This window comes from Schistocerca americana, chromosome X, assembly GCF_021461395.2.
Source record: "Schistocerca americana isolate TAMUIC-IGC-003095 chromosome X, iqSchAmer2.1, whole genome shotgun sequence".
Taxonomy (NCBI): domain Eukaryota; kingdom Metazoa; phylum Arthropoda; class Insecta; order Orthoptera; family Acrididae; genus Schistocerca; species Schistocerca americana.
This window is the reverse complement of record NC_060130.1, coordinates 189,365,589-189,387,878: the sequence shown is the minus strand read 5'-3', so window position 1 is coordinate 189,387,878 and position 22,290 is coordinate 189,365,589. Positions and strand designations below refer to the sequence as shown.

The following is a 22,290-nucleotide window of genomic DNA, read 5'->3' as shown; positions in this document are numbered from 1 at the left end:
TATGAAAGTGTTTCTGCTAGAAATAGCAGATAAGCAGTTGTGAGCATCTCGCTTAGCAGTGAACTGCAGTCATTTAATTCCAGTATGATGGCCATAGAGGAATTATGGGCGATTTTTAAACAGTGTACGAAGGGATTAATAAAATATTCTCAGCTTTCAAGCTGCATCAAGTTGTTAACTGCCCATGAACTTTCGGCAGAGATCTCCTCTGACACTGTCAAGTAATTGACTGTCGTTTTAATGCTGCTGCTGCATGTAGGTAGCTGTGCCACTGTCGATGAAGTCATTGGTGCCCAGTCTCGCAGAACCTGCCTCAACTCACCAATCACAGGTTCCCCGGCCATACTCAGCTGCAGTCTACTGTCGTTATTGAGAGTGTTGTCCAATATTTTGACCTCTGTTGCTTCTTTTATTACGCTATCCCAAAAGCTGTGGCCTATTCAGTAATAGAGGTATTGTCAAATGCAATTCAGTGTCCATTTTCCAGTGCATGCTCCACTAAAGCTGATTTTTTGAGATAGCGTAGGCGGAAGCAACTTTCATGTTCTATGTGACACTTTTCAGTAGTGCAGACAGTCTGACTGACATAAAACTGCCCACACCCCTACAGTATTTTGTATATTCCAGGAGTTCTGAGGTCTACATTGTCTTTCACAGGTTTCATTAGTTGCCGGATCATTTCTGGGGGCCTGAAGACACTGGCAATTTTATGTTTCTTCAGGAGCTGACTAATCTTCCCTGTTATTGAGCCACAAAATGATAAAAACACAATCTTCTTTGCGTCTTCTTCAGAGACCTTCTACCTTCTGCTATTGCGTCTTAGATGAAACTGCTTGCAAAATTTGTCTGTTGTTGTAACTATTTTCCTCGAAAACTCTAAGTAATTAGCTCAGATCCGTCAGCAGGTTTTTGGTGTGTGTGACAGTTTCAGCTCAATGTGCCAAAGTCCTCAGAACAGACCGTTTCTGTGCTGGGTGGAGGTAGCTAGTGGCATACAGGTGCCCAGTGCGTGAGTGGGCTTGCAGTAAATGCTGTGACTGAGACACCCATTGGGTTCACAACAGGTGGGGATGTCCAGGAACGGCAAGGAACCACCCTTCTCTACTTTAATCATGAACTTTATGTAGTCATTGTGGGTGTTGTTGATGTGTTCCAGGAATTCTTCCAGCTTTTCATGTCTGCGAGGCTATGTGATGAAGTTATAGTCAATTTAGCAATAAAAATAACTAGAATTTGCAGATGATGTCCTCAAAATGCTCCATAAAGAGATTGACTACAACTGGAGCTAATGGGCTCCCCATTGCAATGCTGTCCATCTGGTTGAAATATTCTCCTCCATGTAAAAAATATGATGCTGTCAGGATATGTTCAAATAAATCTATGACGGTGTTGTCAAATACCTGGGACAGCAAGTCCATGGTGTCTGTGATGGGTAGACATGTGAATAGAGAAACCACATCAAAACTGATCATAATATCCCTTTCACCAAGGTGTAGATGTTTAATTCAGTCGATGAAGTCCACCATATTCTTTATATGGTGCACACAATGTCCAGCATGCATTGAGAGGAGGTTGGCCAAATGCTTTGCAAATATATTGGTTGGCGACCCAGTGGTGCTCTTGGGGATCTGATGGTGCTTACTATAGGCCTTAAAAGTATATCCTTCTTGTATACCTTTGGCAGATGTAGAACTTGGGTGGTCTGGGTGCCTGAGGGGGGTTGTTTTAGTGACACACTCTTCCAGCAATGACTGATAGATAAGTCTTCCTCACTATTCTGGATGTTGGGTCCTGATGCAATTTTTCATATGTATCTTCCTTGAGCACCCATCAGATTTTTGTATCATAGTCGTCTCGTTCCATTAGGATGGCAGCATTGCCTTTGTCAGCTGGCATGACAAATGTGAGTGAGAGGATCATTGTGGAGAGCATGGAGGCTGTTGTGTTCAGCTCTAGTCATGTTTGGTGCATGCAGTTTGCATTTTAAAAGAATTCAGCCCGTTTCTCTTCCTCTACGAACTTCTCCTGCAATTTCACTGGGTCCTAATGGAAAAAGCCGACTATGATGTGAAAATTCGACAGATGCTGAAGGAAGATGGTGCAAAAAACTGCTTCAGGACCCAACCCCCAGAATGGTGGAGAAGACTTCTCAAACAGTCGCCGCTTGTAGTGAGTGTCATTAATAACCACCTTCCTCATGCACCCAGACCACCCATGTCCTACATCTGCCAAAGGTGTATAAGGATATTCCTTGTCTGTCGTAAACCCAACGGGTATCTCAGTCACAGAGTTTACCACAAGCCTACCCACACACACACACACACACACACACACACACACACACACACACTAGTATCTGCTTGTCACCAACTACCACCACCCCAGCACATGCACCGTCTGTTCTGAGGCCCTTGGTACACTGAGCTGAAACCATCTCAGTGCCGAAATCCTGCCGAGGGATCTGAGCTACTTACATAGAGTTTTCAAGGAAAATGGTTACAGCAACAGAAAAATTTCACAAGCAGTTTCATCTAAGCCACAATAGCAGAAGATCTGTGATGGAGATGTAAAAAAAGATTGCATTTTTATCATTTTGTGGCTCAATAACAGGGAACATTAGCCGACCCCTGAAGAAACATAAACTCGGCACAGTCTTCAGGCTCTCAAGAAAGATCTGGCAACTAATGAAACCTGTGAAAGATGATGTATACCTCAGAACACCTGGAATATACAAAATACTGTGTGGGTGTGGGTAGTCTGATATCAGTCAGACTGTCAGCACTATTGAACAGCGCCAGATAGAACATGAAAGTTGTTTCCATCTATGCTATCCCCCCCCCCCCCCAAAAAAAAAAAAATCAGATGTGGTGGAGTATGCACTGGACATGGACACTGAAGTACACCCTGGGATCCTGTGATTGGTGAGTTGAAGCGAGTTCTGCAATCGCACATCCAAAACATTGCTGTATCTAGTGTATGACTGGGCACCTGTGACGACATTAGCTGTGGTGCAGCTATGTAAGCATGGCAGCAGCATTCGTATGACTGTCAAGCTCTTTACAATCACGGAGGAGATCTCTGCCAAAAGCTCGTGGGTAGTTAACCACTTGATGTGACTTGAAACTGAGAATATTTTATTAATGTTTAAACAGATATATGCCTAGTAAGTGGATTAAGGATGGAAAAGGCCCATAGTGGTTTACCAATGAAATTTGGTAAATGCTGAGGAAACTAAGGCTGTTGCACCACCAGTTCAAAGGAGACTGCATAAATGATGACTGGAAAAGGTTAGTAGAGTTCATGTGTCTGTGAAAAGATCTATCAGCAAAGCATATAGCAACTACCATCATCATAGCTTAACAGAAGATCTGGCCAAGAACTCAGGAAAATTCTTGTCGTATGTAAATTCACTAAGTGGGTCTAAGGCTTTCATCCAGTCAGTCATTGAACTGTCTGTGTAGCAGTTGAAGATGGCAAAACAGTAGCAGAAGTTTTAAATTCTGCTTTTAAGAAATCGTTGTAGCAGGAGAATTGTTCAATCATACCACTGTTTGACAATCCTACGGAGTCGCAAATGAATAGCATCACGGGTATAGAGAATCATGTAAAAGAGTTTAACAGAAATAAGTCACCAGGTCTGGATAGAATTCTAACTCAGTTGTACAAAGTGTACTCTATGGCATCATATCTCATCCAGTGCAAAGTCCCAAGTGACTGGAAAAAAGTGCAGATGACTCACGTATGTAAGAAGGGTAAATGAATGGACCTGCAAAATTAGAGGCCAATACCCTTGACATCAGTTTGCTGCAGAATTCTTGAACATATTCTGAGTTCGAATATAATAAATTTGCTAGAGACCTAAAAGCTTTATGTCCAAGAATGAACACGGTTTTAGAAGGTATAGCTCGTGTAAAACTCAGCTTGCCCTTTTCTCACATGATATACTGTGAACTATAGATGAAGGGCAACATGGAGATTCCATATTTCTAGATTTTCGAAAAGCATTTGACTCGGTACCGTACTGCAGACTGTTAATGAAGGTACAAACATACAGATTAGGCTGAAAGACTTCTGAGGTAATAGAACTGAGTATGTTGCCCACAATGGTAAGTGTTCAGCAGAGAAAAGGGTATTATCAGGATGCCCCAGGTAAGTGTGATACGACTGCTATTATTTTGTTTATACATGAATGATTTGGCAGACAGGGTGGGCAGCGATCTGTGGTTGTTTGATTATGGTGCTGTGGCGTACTGGAAGGTGTCAAATATCTGTGACTACAGGATGATACAACATGATTTAGACAAAATTTCTAGTTGGTGTGATGAATAGCGGACAGCTCTAAATATAGAAAAATGTAAGTCAATGTGGATGAATAGGAAAAACAAACCTGTAATGTTTGGATACAGCATAAGTAATGTCCTGCTTGACACCGTAACATCATTTAAATATCTGGGTATAATGTTGCAAATAGATATGAAATGGAACAAGCATGTGAGAGTTATGGTAAGGAAGGCAAATGGTCGACTGCTGTTTTAGTGGGAGAATTTTAGGAAAGTGTGGGTCATTTGTGTAAAGGTGGCCACATATAGGACACTAATACCAACTGTTCTTAGTACTGCTCGAGTGTTTGGGATCTGCACCAAGTCTAACCCAAAGACATCGAACCATTTCAGAGCTGGGCTGCTAGATTTGTTACCAGTAGGTTCAAACAACTTGCAAGTTTTATGGAGATACTTCAGGAATTCAAATGGGAATCACTGGCAGTGGAACAGGAAAGGAAAAAACTAGTGATGGTGTGGGGTACCCACACCAAGCACCGTACAATGGCTTGAGGAGTACATGTGTAGATGCAGATTTAGATGTAGCTAACACAGCTTTGTGAAGACTTCAAGTACAGTATTTCTCAAAATGACAATTGTCTAATGACAGTATCTTTGAAACTGGTTGCAATAAGTGTCATTTATTATGATTTGCACTATATTACAAGTAAAAATGTAATACTCCACAAAGACTATTGTAAAAATGGTCAGTAATGGTGTCATATTTTTTGCTGTCAATGGGCATTATGAGTGTAAACTAACTTGTTCAGCATTACAGTGAGAGACCACATTTATGACCAATTACACAAGCAAACAATTAATCATTGTCTATGAAGAAAATGACAGTGATTTACATTGGTTTGATATCAGAGTTAATAATGTATTTATGTGGCTCCATTCTAATGAGTTATTAGAGGATACAACATTAGGAACAGTATGATCTGCATACTTTCATAAGATAAAGATTCTTAATCTGTAAAGGCTGGGAAGTTCTCACATGCTATGTATACAGTTGATATGTTGACAAATACATTTTTTAAACCATGAGTCTTTAAACCAAGAATATTATTACTTTACTTTGTTCTTAATCTGCATCATAATATCACTGTCACTGATAACTGAGCCTGTGTCCGAACCATCTGATTGTAAATTTGATGATGATAATTTCAAGGCTCATATCCATCTTCACCTCTGTATCAAAGACTTCTACCTGAAGCTTTTCAAAGAACTACACACAGTGTGTCCACACTGAAAGGGGACATTGTTGCTTCATGCACAAGTGTTTCAGTGTCTGTTATCTTGAATGTTTTGTTTTTTTCTCCCACATAGCCTTTAACATGTGCCCATATTAATTCCATTTCATTATACTGACAGTGATATGTGGGTAAACAGAAAATTGCATGACCACATTCACATCCAAGAAAGTGAAATTCATAAATTCTGTCATGTGACTTGTATAAATTAACGAGCTGCAGGAGTTCGGTGTGAGTCTGATTTATGCCATGTGGAATATTTTTATTTCTAAGCCAATGCACAATATCTGCTTTCCTGGTGTTTGTGCTGGGCATTTTCTCTGTAAAAACTGAATGATAATGGGCATGATGCATTACAATGACTAACTTTGAAGTAAGGTACGGCAAGAATTGTTCAGTAAACCACTTCTTGAAACTGACAGCATTTGTTTCTGAATGATAGTCAGTCACTGCTTTTTTTTCTTAAACCTAAATACAAATTTACTCTCAGGAACAAAACCAGAAGAGTCAGCATGCAGAATAATTATCCAAGAACCTATTCCTATGGGAACGTTAAAATTGCCAGTACAACCAGTGATTTTTCCAATAGGTATTCCAGGAATGATTCTGATTCACTCAGGTTTCATCAAGGTGATACACTGTCGAACTACCTCCTTCTCTTGTACTGTGCATCTATATAAGGGATGTGATTCACACTGTATCTGTATCACTTCTTTCAATCAGAAGCTCTCTTCTTAACATATTTGAAACCAATGCCTCTTAAAATTCTTTGCGCTGATGGACCTCTAACTTCGAAGCCAATTTTCTCATGCATAATTGTAACACGTTTTTGTGATATCAGGTATCCACATTTTATATACATTTCAAACATAGAGTGCTTTAAAATATTGTTGTCAAAACCGTCCATTTGTGTTAAAGGTTTCTCATGATTTGATTGCTTTCTAAGTGACACAAAACCAACTTTTCCTGATGTATCTACCACTGTGACACTTTTGTTTACAACTCTCTTTAGTTATCTTACTGACATCACCTGCTTCTGCATTCCGGTCTTGTATCTTCATTTGTCAACAGTAGGAGTCTTGCATTCAAAATCACATTTTAAATAGTTATAAATGCGGTAAATAATTCCCCTCACCTGCTCGTGATGCACTTCATGTTTATTGCCGTCATCTGACATATTTATTTGGAAATTGCACTAACACATTGACAGATACACATTCACAGATATATTGCTACACAAAAATAACAATGACAGTCGAACGAATGATTTGGTTTTTGTGAAGTAGGGCAACAGTGCAGCGCACATGAGAGAGATTCTTGCCATCTAGCTGTAACTCACAGGACTAGCCACACAGAAAGAGAACAAATCGTATCAATGCCAGGGGTTAATGGAGGAAGATTTGCAGAATGGCCGAAAATTGGGCCACGTTCCTACATGTCGTGGTCTTCAGTTAGTTCTGAAGAACCATATTGTTCAAAAGCTCAGCAACAATTCCAAACTTGTTTGTGTTGCTGTTGACCACTTTAATGCCTCAGCTATATGGTGAGGGGCTGCTTTTCATTATTCCATTGTTTCTGTTCTGTTGAAGACTTTCCAGTATTCCATTAGTTGAAACTTCCTGGAAGATTGAAACTGTGGGCTGGACCAGGACTCAAATCCAGAACATACACCTTTCACGGACAATTTCCCCACCTGCTTAACCATCTAGGCACATCTTCCATCTTCACAGCTTTATTTCTGCCAGTGCCTCTTCTTCACCTTCCAAATTTCACAGAAATTCTCCTGCATACTTAGCAGGAATGGAACTGTGAGAAAGAGTATTTTGGAGAGGTGTTGATGAAGGTGAAGCTGTGAGGGAAGGTTGTGAGTTGTGCCTGGGTGGCTCTCTCAGTAGAGCAATTGCCCACGAAAGGCAAAGGTTCTGGTTTCGAGTCACAGCCTACCACACAGCCACCGAGCGAAGTGGCTAGCACACTGGACTCTCATTCGGGATGATGACAGTTCAGTCCCACGTTCAGCCATCCTGATTTACGTTTTCTGTGATTTCCCTAAATTGCTCCAGCAAAATGCCGGGATGATTCCTTTGAAAGGGCATGGCCTATTTCGTTCCCCATTCTTCCCTAATCCGATGAGACTGATGACCTCACTATTTGGCCTCCTCCCCCAAACAACCCAACCCAAACCCAACCCTACCACACAGCCAGCCAGCCAGGAAGTTCCAAATCAGTGTACACTCTGCTTCAAAGTGACAATTAATTCTGAATTGTATTAATTGTTTGTGTCCAGGAGGGTAAATTCTGTATACATTATATATGAAGTGCAACATAGCTCACAATGCCTCCCCCTCCTCCCTCCCACCCCCCTCCTTTCTCTGGTAATCCATTTATCACCTGTCTGTGATGTATATACTTTTGGAAGGAAGGGAAGTAGTTTAGTTAGTGTTTAACATCCTGTTGATGATATAGTCATTAGGAGCATGTGCTTGGATTGGTCGTAGAAGGGGGAAGAAAACAATCATGTCCTTTTCAATGGAACCACCCTGTTATTGGTTTTAAATAATTTAGGGGTATTGTAGTAAGTAAAAATTACACACAGATTATGCTGTGAATATCTTATGAAATTCGCTGATTTCTGCAGAGATTTTTACGGAAATGGTTTGTAAATATGGCTGACATGGAGAAGTGATAAAGTCCTCTCACTGTGTTACATGGAAAGTGTGTGAAGTTCCTGTGTAATACAAAAATTAAGGAAGCATATAGTTATACATAGATTTATTTAGTATGCATAAATTCAACTTATTTCTGAAATGATATTATAGATCACTTTGTTATTGGTCAAAAGTGATTAAGTTTTTTAGTTACCAATGTCATAAGCAGATAATGACATTGGTTGCAACCACTGACAGCATTCTTGAGTTTAGAGAAATTTCTCTTACAGCACATTAGTGGTTGATGTGAAATTGTTATGGCTGTTGATGTCACTGTCACAAAAGTGACACATTGTTTTAATACGTGAAGGCAAGGAGAAAGTTTTTCAGCCTGTCTGGTAGATTGTGTATGTATCGATGAAACTTCATTTTTATTGTGTTGGGATCTGTTGTTCAATAATATGTTTTGTGTGAACATGGGAATTCACCTGAAGTTGATGAATGGCTGTAAGGATTGCACTCCTTCATTTTCAGCAGTTAACAAAATTGATACTTGAACTCTTAACATGCTGTATGTTTGACACCATTTTCTTTCTGTGGATGAGACATGGATGTACCACATCTGGCCAAAAATGGAACAGTGGTAAAAGAAAGTGGGTAGAAGCAAATAGCTTTGTGCCAATGAAGGGAAAGTTCACATCCTCTGCCAGTAACTTTATGGTCATTGTTTTCTTGGATGCAGAAGGAATTCTTTGTACTTATTACTTTGTGAAGAGTAAAACAGTAATTGGTGAATACTACACAAGTCTTCTGGACGAACAGGATGAAAAAGAAATAAATGACTTGTGTTAGTTGCAGGACTGTGAACATACCCACAAAGGTGTTTCTACAATGGAAAAAGTGAGGAATATGAAGTGCAAATTTCAATGTCTATGAATCTCCAGATTTGGTACCCACTAATGTCCAGCTATTTCCACATCAAGAGAAATTTGCGTTTGCAAGAAATTGGTGGCCAATAAAGGTCTTAAGGTAACTGCAGATCGTGCAAAATAGAGCCCTGCAAGCATGGGGCCTATCTGCACTGTCTTCATACATGTGCAGTGTGTGAAATAGAGAGAGAGAGAGAGAGAGAGAGAGAGAGAGAGAGAGAGAGAGCACGAAAACACTTCATGAACTTTGGCGGATGTTGCTGCAGATGACCAATGCTTCCTCACCTAGTAACACAAGCAAGTGAACACTTAGCTGTAGGCATGCATATATTGCATGCTTTGGCACAGTGAAGCGGATATCATGCGCTCACAATCGCTTGCACATAGGTTGCGAAATTGTAACGTACACATGTTCGATGCACTTTGCTTCCCTCCCTCACAGACTTGGACAACATTTATTCAAATGAGGAATAAAGATTAAAAATTATAATTCATTATTTGTGTATAACAAATGAAAATACTTCTGTGAAATATTATTCATTTACACAAATAAAACATTTATTCATTACCTATGAATAAAAAAACTTCATGAATAATTGATAAATTTGAAATCCAATGACATTTATTCCTCCAATTCTTTGTAATTCATTAAGTAAACATTTTTCCAAACATCTCATCAGAAACTTTATTTGATTTTTGAAGATTTGCCGTTGTGTCACACTAAATGTAATACTTTCTACACATGTAAAGAGGATAGCAGTGCATTATATCACCTAACACCATCTTTATGTGAGAATAACTATACAAGACTTCAAATTGCAATCATCTTCAGCAAAGACTGAGAAGTCATCAATTCCACACCAGTAACCCCTCCCCCCCGCCTCCCTCCAAATAATAAATAATTTATAGTAATTTGATTTTACCCTCATCTCCCAGATTACATTCAAAATAAAATCATCTTTGTATGACAGAAGATCATTTGAAACTCATGATATCATTTCTTTTAACATTTCTTCGGTTATTATGTGTCTGCAGTTTGTTGTAAGCCTTCCTCGGTTGTGGCCAGCAAAACAGGTAAACTATTTATTTTTAAATCATATTCCAATTGGGGTAGAAAGACAGAAAAAGTCTTCCAATCATCTCTTGACACTTTCTTGATAGATATAGTTGCCAGTGTGCTGTGCTACTCTTCACTGTTCCCAAACACAATGTCTCTTCTGGAATTTTTCAATCTTGAAGCTCTCTGTAGCTGCATAGCCGTGTGTCGCATTGAAAAACTATTCCGTCTTCTAAAAGAAAGCTTATTTGTAATTAATCATAAAATAGTTTCGAATGACTTTAGTCATTCAGCATCATTCCAGAAACATCTTAGGAAATTAGTGTTTAGCAGCCACTGAGTTTTTGCTTGGTTCATTTTATCGCACTATGAACATAGATGGTGTAATTATATAAATGAGACATCCATTTTCAGTAGTGTTAGCAATCTAAGGAAGATATAGCAAATTAAGAGTTTTTGTCAGCTGGCTTCTCATCTTTGGCTACTTATGTGGCATACTTGCACATGTTAGCAGGAGGAGGGGGGGAAGGTACTGGCAGGTGCAGAGACAGTTGACTGGGGCTGCATCGGTGGTGTAAGTGCTAAGAGCCATTTGCCTATAAGTATTTTTAAGTTCCAGTTGTTACACTATAAATCAAGTAAAATGGTGCTGAAATCAAAGGTTGGTTTGAGCACTGCAGTGTTTTGCTAGGCACGGTAGTGTGCCCCTAACTTCCTGCCACCTCTGAAGCGACTTACATAGCCATTTAAAAGGGAACCTACATTTCGACATGAACTCTTAAACAGGGTGCAACTTGGCTTGTAATTATTAGAGTTGGAACAAGCGGTATGTAACAGAGGAAATTGTAGCTGCAACAAGTGACTGAACTCCATACCTTTAGTTTTGTTGTCTGCAACTTTACCCACTGAGCCATATTTCTGGACAAACTATTAATAAGTTTTTTATCAGATAGAAACTGCACTGAACCAAGGGAACAGATACTAATCATAGAACTGTGTACAAGAAATAAATAAAGAAAATGCCATAGTATTCTATGTTATTTGTTATTTAAGTTACAAATAATTTATTTTCAGGTAAATTTATTTGAATGGTATGTACTGGAATAATTATCAAGATACAAATTTATTCAAATAATGTCCATCTCTGCTTATCACTACACCTTATGCATCCTTCCTCTTTGTGGTCGTTGCAGTTAATATTATAAACTGTAATGAGTTCTGGTAGTTAATTTGCTCAGTTTACTCGTGTGAGCCTGCAGTTTAGCTAGACTGAAGTCATTTTCTTAGTTATAAAAAAAGCAGAAAATTGTAATCAGTTGTCACACTCTTCAATATAAATCTGTTTCATTTGTTCTGTCCAAAATGGTCTCAATGTCGGCGTGATTTTAGCCGGAGTCTGTGTTCGAGCATTATTTCATCAGCTTTTATTCACGCAAATTTAGATTTCCACAGCTAAATCAGTGATCTTCAGTAATATTCAGCATTTGATTAAAACATTACATTTTGTTATAAATAGTCATACTTCGTTGGTGTGGTAATAACTGATGAATCTTAGGTATACAACATTCATTTTCTACATAGAAAACTGACTGCTAAAAAAAATTCTAATTCTAAATGTAGTAATGCTTGCAAGGCCCATTAGTGCAACTACGTTGTGACAAAGCTGTACAGAGGCTGTATTTTGTAGTGGTGTGGCAGGGCCATACACCTGTTGCCCCACATTCACCGAGTGAGCACTATGTGATACCGAATGAAAGTGCATGGTACCTAGTGAGGAAATTACTGGTTGCATGCTTCCCCGTGTGTGTGTAAAGCGAGTGGTGGGCGGTGGGTGCTACTAGTATGGTTTAGTCATGGGATGTACTGCTCTAGTGCAAACTGCACACATCATTACAGTTCCACCTTGTGTTTCATTGAGATCATCCTCATTGGGAACACATACATGCCCAACAACTGCAGAAAGAAGCATCATGCATCACGACTCCAAAGTATAAGAATTAACCTAGTTAGTACTCTTTAGTGGAACATTTAAAGAAACCATTAAATCTAAGTATTATTTTCTAGTAAAATTAGAAATGACTTTAATGAAATTGTTTCCTGTTCTTATAACCAACCACTAAAAAGAAATGAACATTGCTGTCATAGAAACAAATGTGCCTTATGCTGACCAACTACAGCATACAGAACGTTAAAAAGAATATTACATTTGGCAAGTTACTTTTTCTGTTGTTGCCCCCTCTAAATTCATTTCTTAAGTACTTACAATTAAACAATATAAATATCAAAATATTCTGTCAAGTTACTCAGTTGGCATCCCACAAGCCATTTTAATTAAGCTATCTCTTTTAGCCTTTTTTTGTGCATTGAGCTGAAAGAATTAAAAAAAAAAAAACTGATGCTGAATAATTCTCTTCATTCTCCTGTACTCTCTACACACAATATATAATAAATATATCATTTTTGCATATTTATAACCAATTAATTTGTGAAAAATGTAGTTGTTGTCCTTTTATTCACCTGTTTTGGTGATGAAAATTGTATGTCTAGTAGTATAACATCAAGCAGTTGTTCTGTTCATTATTACGAGTACAACCTAAATACCAATAGGAAAATCTTACAGTAGCAGAACCTGTGTGCTTATAACTGTGTAAATTGTTTCAGCATGGGTTACTGGATGAGGAAGAACTTATGAGACAAGCAGAAAGAGATAAAAATGAAGTGAAGCTTTTACAGTCCATTGATGGTCATGAAGGTGGCATCAACACATGTCATTTTTCTGGGAGTAAGCTTCTGGCATCAGGATGTGGGTTAGTTGTAGCTTTAAAGAAGGTGTTTACAATTTCTTTTTGTATATTATCCATCTTTCCAGTATGTATTTAATTACATATAACACAATCAGTGCCTTCTCTGTGCGATAACAGTGGAAATACTGTCAATGACAGTGCTGCTAAAGTAGGGTTACTAAACACAGCCCTCCAAAATTCCTTCACCAAAGAAGACGAAGTAAATATTCCAGAATTGGAATCAAGAACAGTTGTCAACATGAGTAACTTAAAAGTAAATAAACTAAGAGTAGTGAAGCAACTTAATAAAAGCAAGTCTTCTGATCCAGACTGTATGCCAGTTAGGTTCCTTTAAGAGTATGCTGATACATAGCCCCATACTTAACAATCATATACAACCACTCGCTCGGTGAAAGATTCCTAACCACAGACTGGAAAGTTCCACAGGCATACCAATATTCTAGAAAGGCAGGAGGAATAACCCACTAAATTACAGGCCCATGTCATTAACATCAATATGTAGCGGGATTTTTGGAGCATATATTATGTTCGAACATTAGGAATTACCTCAGAGAGAATGGTCTATTGACACGCAGCCAACATGGAATTAGAAAACATCGTTATTGTGAAACACAACTAACTCTATTCCCATGAAGTGTTGACTGCTATTGACAAGGGATTTTGCTTGTGCAACTGGATTCATGATTTCCTGTCAGATAGGTCACAGTTCATAGTAATTGACGGATAGTCATTGAGTAAAACAGAAGTGATTTCTGTCATTCTCCAAGATAGTGGTATAGCCCTGTGCTTTTCATTATGTATATAAATGATTTAGGGGACATTTTGAGCAGCCATTTTATGTTGTTTAAAGATAATGCTGTCATTTATCATCTAGTAAAATTAACAAAAGATGCGAAACAATTTAGAAAAGATACTGGTATTGTGCGAAACTTGGCAATTGACCCTAAATAATGAAAAATGTTAGGTCATCCACATGAGTGCTAAAAGGAATCCATTAAACTTTGGTTACACAATAAATGAATCAAATCTAGGCTGGAAATTCAACCAAATATGTATGAATCACAGTTATGAATAACTTAAACTGGAAAGAAAACACAGAAAATGTTGTGGTGAAGGTGAACCAAAGACTATTATTTATTGGCACAACATTTTGAAGATGCAACAGACCTACTAGAGAGACTGCCTACACTATGCTTTTCTGTCCTCTTTTGGAGCATTGCTGCACAGTGTGGGATTATTACCAGACAGGTTTAATGAAGTATATTGAGAAAGTTCAAATAAGGGCAGCAGGGTTTGTATAATTGAGAAATATGGGAAAAAGTGTCATGGATGTGATACAGGATGTGGGACGGACATCCATAAAACAAAGATGTTTCTCGCTATAGCGGGATCTTCTCATGAAATTTCAATCGTCAACTTCCCCCCCAAATGCAAAAATATTTTGTTAATGCTAACCTAGATAGGGAGAAATGATCATTATAATAAAATAAGGGAAATCAGAGCTCGTACGGCCTTTCCACGCAGTGTTTGAGAGTGGAATAATATAAAATTATTGTGAAAGTGCTTCAAGGAACCCTCTACCAGGCACGTAAGTGTCATTTGCAGAGTATCTACATACATGATGAAAACATCACTTTTAGCAAATGTGGCAAACCATGACCAGAATTTTATTTGTTGAGCAAAGTGTAGTTTGTCTTTGCTAATCAGACTTCATAGTTAGATGGAATGTGTTTATGCAACATGTTATTCTGTTTATATCAATGAATACATAGCATATTATCTCAGTACTGATAATTCAGTAGTGATGATTGTGAAAAGGGATCACTCTAGTATATAGAACAGCTCTACTACAAATAAATGAATTTGAATACCTAATGTCCATAATATTGTAGACTAATAATTTATTTTTGGTCACTGCTGCTTCTGTTGTGTGCTATGTTATTTTTGGTGCAGACTGCAGTACAGAAAATAGTATACTATATATAATGAATGTACTTGGTGTCTGGCAGAGGCTACTTAGAGAGAAAATTCTTCAGTTGCAAGAATTTTTCCCATTACTAATACATTTTGACATTGGTGTTGTGATATGCTGTTTTCATTACAACAGCCACTGTTTGTTGGTTTATTCAGGGATTAATTGTGATGTACAAGCACAGAACTGAGTGATTGTTGTACAGGGTAAAGTGTCACTAACATGAGAGACAACAAAATTCTGAACTTTTAGATAGGCCGAACTTCTTTTTAAGTAAGATTGACCCACCTAACTATTAAATTTTGTGAATGTACTTGGTGCTTTCAACAATCTTTAGTAGAAAATGGAAGACGTGGGTCAAATCACATAGCTTTCTGTCCTTGCCAGGAGCCTCTTGTACTACAGTATAACCTGCTTTTACATTCGCGGAATTAACATTTTCCCACATTTTTTATCGCTCCCTTCAAATTTCCTATGTTCACAATGTTAATTCGCACCCAGTTTCATGTTAACATATCAGTAATTTTCCCCTGATTTACATTTTATGAAACAATGTTCGTGGAGGAAAACAACTGGCGTGATTGACATAAAATGATGCAGGTATAGCGTTTGCCTTCAAGTAGTGTTAACATACGTTATACATTTAACTTTCTTGACACCAGAGTGTTTCACACAGCAATTCTTAAGTCACAAAAAACGTAATTTGTATCCTGCACTGCCAACCACAACTTGGCGTTGTGGCTGATGGGAGTAACTGTTTTGATAGAAGACGGAAGAATGCGCAGCTTCTGAGGAACATTCATTCGTTTCGAGACAATACCAACTTTATCTGTCAGTACTGTGTGCTACAATAAGTAGTACCGTTGCGTTATTGTATCCGTATTGTTTCGGCGTTAACTGCACTCTGTGATAATGATCACATACAGAGGATATCCATTTTCCAGTATTTGTAACTTGCTAAATACGGTAGTTTCCTTTATGGTTTGTATACGCATTGTACAGTGTTGTTTGCTATCTAAGGTTGGCAATGCGACAAGCCTGTTCCTACAACCGAAGTGAGTCGATTTCAGTTGACACAGCTACTCTCGACAACTGCCATGCAAAGAGTTTGCGTTTGTTACTTTGTTTGTGTGCACCGGGTAGCGTGTTCGTAGCCTTGTGTGAAGTGATTGAAGTCTGTGGTTAGTTGTTTCTTTCACATTGTTGTTTTCTGTCACAATTTAGGATGGAAAACGCCGGTTCTGCCAAAAGAGACAGGAAAAACCTTTCTATGGAAGAAAAGGTCAAAACTCTGGAAATAGTTGATGCTCACCATGGAACACATGTTGCATTAGAACAGAGTTTGGGAACTCAGGTATCTGCATTGAACACTGTCATGAAAAACAGAGACTATTTTGGAAAGTGTAAGTAACAGTGGGCCAAATTCCAAAAAAAAAAAAAAAAAAGAAATATGCCAGCTATTTGAAATATGCAGCACTGAAAGAAATTGCGAAGAACTGGTTTCAGGCAGCACGTGCATGAAATATTCCAATAAACAGTGTGATGTTGCGTGAAAAGGCACTGAAAGTCGCCAATGTACTTGGGATCGAGGACTTCACAGCATCAAACGGGTGGATAGATAGAGTCAAGAAGTGGTGCAATGTAGTGTACGAAACTGTATGTGGTGAAGAAAACAGTGTGGACATAAAATCTGTTACGGAATGGCAGAGTGACAGGTTACAAGACCTTTTGGAACAGTATAAACTGAAGGAGATCTTCAGTATTGACGAAACAGGTCTCTTTTACAGTGTACTGCCAAATAAAATGCTTGCTTTTAAAGGCGAAAACTGCCATGGAGGTAAACACAGCAAAGTTCACCTGACAGTAATGTTAGGCATGAATGCAGATGCTTCTGAAAAAATTAAACCGTTTGTGGTTGGCAAATCTAAAAAACCATGGCGTTTTAAAAACATAAAAACACTGCCAATGAACTCCATTGTCAACAAAAAAGCGTGGATGACAGGAATTATTCGAGCAATAATTACATTGTTTTGATGCAAAAATGGGTACTCACAACAGAAAAATTCTCCTGTAAGTGGATTGTTGCCCTGTGCATCCCAGAAATATAAGACTACATAATGTGCAATTAGAGTTTCTGCCACCAAACTGCACAAGCAAATTACAGCCTTTGAATTTGGGTATCATCTATGCCTTCAAAACACACTATAGGAAGGCGATTGTGCAGAAGGCGTTAACTTTGATGGAAGTTGGGAAAGACCCAGCCTCCTTTAAAGTGTCAATTTTAGATGCTTTGCATTATAGTGCGAAGGCATGGACAGAAGTTACGGCGGCCACCATCTCCAATTGCTTCCGAGTAGCAGGATTCATCGAAGCCGACCACGGAAATGGATCTGATGTACCAGACGTGAGTGTTAGTGACTATGGTGAAAAACTGCTTGCTTTGTCATGGGAAAAGCTGCAGCTTCAGCATCTGGTTCACGATTTTTTACACATTGGCGATGACGTTGCCACTGTGGAAAGTGTTTCTGTTGACGACATTATCGACTTTCACTCACAATAAAATGCAGAAAGTGACAGTGACAGTGACAGCGACAGCGACAGTGACAGTGATAGTAATGAAGACAATGAGATTCCCTCATTTGCAATTGTTAATGCAGCAGTGGAAACAATTAAAAAATATATTTCAGCTGCAGATGTTAATGACAAAGTTTTCCATTGTGTTTATGAACTCGAAAACCACATTGAAAAAATACATCAGGCAAAATTAAAACAACCCACAATTTTGGATTTTTTTTGCCAAAAAGTAGTAACTACTGTATCCATTTGTTAACATCGTATTTATAGGCCAGCCAAATTAAAGGTCAGTATAATAAATATAAATGGCATATTAACGTGTTGTAAATGTGTGCTTAAAATGCTTAAGTGCGGTATGGTTTCCTTCCCTGTAATTTTGGCTGTGGATACAGACCGATCTGTATCGTAACCCTGATGTCTACATTGATTTGAAAGTGTCTGTTTGGCTGGGAGCTGACTAAGTCAGTGAGTGTGAAATAAAGGCTTTAGTGATAGATTGGTCTGTAGTGTAGTGCCATATTTAATGCACTTTACACATTTCACGCACCTATATATACGAAGTTGAAAACAACGAGATAAATGGGTGGTACTGCATACATCTGCTCACATCACTTTCGCAGGAAAGTTACACTTAAAATCATGCAGTTTAGAGAGATCTTTAATGCAGTGTACACTTGACATGCACTTTTCATAGGCTTCAAATATAAATACTTAAACTGCCAACTGCATCACTTTAGCTTTGCAAACACATAAATCAACATATCGGCTGTGTGGTTTGTGTTATTTTTAATGCGATTTGTTGTGCTAAACTGTCGGTGAATGTCATGTCACTTGCTAAACGTAGCACTAAATTCAGATAACCTTTAATAAAAATAAACATTCCCTGATGAGTATTTTTTTGCCTTTTATCTACATATCTCATACAAAAGTACAGAAATGGAAAGGGGGCCCCATACACAGCCAGTAAAACTTAAAAAAGTCATTTCTCACATTTCACATTTTCCTGCAGTTTACGCCATTTTTTGCAAGTCCCTTGAAAAGTGTAAAAGCCGGGTTTTTCTGTATTTGATCAACAACAGCTAAGTGTGATCAGTCTCTTTAGAGTGTGCACATGTGTTCAGTATGTTTCTAATCATAACATTTATTGACAGTTAAAATGAGAACATTGATGCTCATAGAGCACTACATGCTTCGCTAGAAATCCGGTTCAGAGCATCCGAACTACTGCATCTTTTTTCCTCCCACAACAGAGGCCAAAGGTACTGATGACCTCAGATGTTAAGTCCCATAGTGCTCAGAGCCATTAACACAAAAAAAAAAAAAAAAAAAAAACGGAGGGCCAACTCCATCTTTCCCCACTGTTGCGCCTTGTCAGGGAGAAACGAGAAACTGCATGCAGCACCATAGTGTGTACCCCATCCTCAGATCTGCCCCAGCCTCTCCTTTGGACCAAAAGACTCAATAGACCCTATGGTTTTTCACTGCCTGTTCCTGTTCTTGGACATCCTTGATGCATTTACAGGCGCATGTGTGGTATACACTGATGACTCTGTGATCTACAGACAAACTGGTTTTTCCTACACACATGCAATGTGAAGTGAAGTACACTTCCTGCTAAACGGATATAGTGTATTCACTACAGAACTGATGGCCATTGCTTGAGCCATCAACCGCCTTCATTCTCGCACGGGCGAGTCATTCTTAATTGGCAGTGACTCTTTGAGTAGTCCTCAGGTTGTTGACCATTGCTACCCCTGACCCCCGTTGCTTATGACTATCCAGGATCTCCTGTATGACCTCCACCACACTGGATGGTCAGTTGTCTTTGTATGGATTTCCTGGTCACATTCGGATCCCAGGGAATGAACATGCTGACCGGTTGGCCAAGGCAGCTATCAGGATATCGACTTTGGAGATGGAGGTACCGGAACCTGAAATTCGGTTGACTCTGCACCGACAATTGTTGGGGACTTGGAATGCAGGTTGATGTGCCCTGGTTTCTCAGAATAAACTGTGAACGATAAAGGAGACCATGACCGTGTGGCAGTCTTCCTTTTGTGCTTCTCACAGGGAATCTACTGTACTCTGTTGGCTTCGCATTGGCTACACTTGGCTGACCCACGGCTGCGTATCTCAGCATAAGTATCCACCCCACTATCAGTGTGGTGCCTGTCTCACAGTGGACCACATCCTGCTGAGCTGCTTTAATTTGACTACCTTATGGCTAAACCTTAAACTTGCAGACACATCACCTGTGGTGCTAGTGGACAATGCCAAAGCAACTGATTTGGTTTTATGTTTTACCCGTGAAAGTGGTTTTTACTCCTCTCTGTGACGTAGGGCACATTAGCCTCATCAGCCGATTGAGGGATTGGAGGGGTGCCCTGTTGCCTGCTCTGACCCGAGACACCAATGGCTGCCCTTCCTTGGTGATCCAGCCTGGGTTCATGCCCTTCCCACCTTTTTAATTCTTTGTATTCTTTTACATCTGTCATTGGTTGACAGACTAGTCATCATTGTTCTCTTTCCTGATATTTTATCTGTCCTTGTAGCTAGGTTTCTTGTGATAATGGAGGTTATGGAAGCACATATCGGATGTAGTGTGTGTGTCTCCGGGCACATAATGTGCCCTGGGTTCCTGCAGCTGCTTTCTGGTTCCATTGGAGCAACTCTCCTATCTTCACACTTTTATCTCTTCTCCCCCCCCCCCCCCCTCCACACACACACACACACTTCTGCTTGCTTCTATCTGATGACTTTCTTGATTCTCAGATGCAGTTGAGTCCGTTGGGATAGGTCTTTTGTGTAGTTTGTCTCTGGGAATTATTCTTATCTTGACACACATAGGATTAAGGAACCAATGATATCAGTCTATTCATTCATTCATTCATCCATCCATCCAATTCAGAAGATTATCACTTAATAACATGTGATCAGACAAATGAGTAGCCTGGAAAATTATAAAATTTAATAAACAGAGAAACATAACGTGATCTCAAAGTCACCATACTTCAAGAGAAGACCATATAAGCTCCAGACTGGAAAAAACGAGAATAGCAACTGGGTCTGTTCTGTATGGATAAAAATTACCACAGGGAAATCTACAATGTGAAAGTTCTGAGAAGGACAGATACTGGATCACATCATTGCACGATAAAACAAAGAGTTGAACAAGTAGCTCCAATAAATCCAAGGAAAAAGCAACAGTGTTGGAACAATGAGTGTGTAAAACAGTGGTAGATAGACAACAAACTTGATTAAGATATCTGAGTCGTAAAACAGAAGAATCACATATGGAACTCACAAAACAAAGAAACATAACCCAAAAAATAATAAGAAGGGATAAATGCCAATATCAAAAAGGTATACTTCTAGTAATAGAAGCTAATAGTGAGGAAACAAACTCAAGAGATCACTACAGAATATTTAACAGACAACTACAAAATATTTAGTATACAGTTACAAAGATATATTCTCCAATATTAATGTTAAAAGATAAAAATAAGAAGGTGGCCCATAGCAATAGAAAAAATACAGTTATTGTAGCAGAAACATTTAGTAATTTACTAAATTGTGAAGATCCCCTGAACAACTGCAAAGAAACAGGTACTTATATTAAAACACCAGTGGAAAATGTAAACTCACCCACAGTCCATGAAGTCTACAAAGCTTTGAAAGAGATCAAAAACTACAAAGCAAGTGGAGAAGATTGAACATTGTGGGACTTTGGAAATATGCAGCAGAACCACTGAAGATGTCATTACACCATTGCATAGTGAGAATGAGGAGCAAAGAACAACTGCCAGAACATTGGACTACAACTGTGAGCCATTCATTACACAAAAAGTAGCAAATCAAATCCAGACAACCATAGAGGAATTTCCCTTTTGGATATCACATATAAAGTCATGTCGACAATGCTGTACAATTGTGCTAAAGATCATCTTGACCTGGAACTAGGAGAATACCACAGAGGATTTAGGCTGTGTATAATCTGCCCAGAACATATAATCACTTTGAAATTTGTTATGGTTACCACGCACCATGCACTAAGATAAAAACAAGAAGTCATAACCTTTGTAGACTTAGCTTATGATAGTATCTGCAGATCTCCAGTGTTAAAGATAGGAAGGAATTTCGGCCTCCAGCCCAAATTAATAAAAATGATAAAATTAAATCTGAAAAACACTAGATGTAAAGTAAAGTTCAGAGGAGAAATATCTGAGTCTTTTATGACTGAAACAGGTTTAAGACATGTAGGTGGTTTATCACTGTTATTCTTCAATCGTGCTGTGGAGTGAGTGATGAGGGCATGGTAAAAGGAAAATCCTAAAAGCATAATAACTGGAACCAAGAAAGATCAAATAAATTTAAATTGCGTGGATTACACAGATGACTTAGTGTTACTATAGTTCAATTATTTTATCTTGGCGGTTCGTGCATGCCCACCCAGACGCGGGAGATTGCTGCGTTGCCAGTTGTACGCGCCAAGAGAAGCAGCGCCATAGTATAGTTCGCAGACTTTCGTTTAGGGGGGAGCGCGCAGTTTATGAAGTAAAGCCACCACGGCCGCATTAACCCTTTCGCTGCTACAGAGACGTGCTCCTCGCATTCCACGATGTGCGCGATTTTGTCATCACTGCATTGCTCGCCTGTGCAGACACATGGTGTTTCGACTGCTTTGACACACTTTATCATTCGACTTCATAAAAACTATTTGGCCCAAAAACTTAA

The 22,290-nt window shown here is 38.9% G+C and overlaps 1 protein-coding gene across 1 annotated transcript in view; it reads left to right on the top strand.

The window, feature by feature from the left end:
- The window catches only part of LOC124556798 (WD repeat, SAM and U-box domain-containing protein 1-like), a 221,486-nt gene that overhangs the window by 92,717 nt on the left and 106,479 nt on the right, over positions 1-22,290 (top strand). Inside the window, exon 9 of the mRNA XM_047130813.1 lies at positions 12,868-13,013. Within this exon, the coding sequence (XP_046986769.1) occupies positions 12,868-13,013 (146 nt within the window). The remainder of the gene's footprint in view (positions 1-12,867; positions 13,014-22,290) is intronic.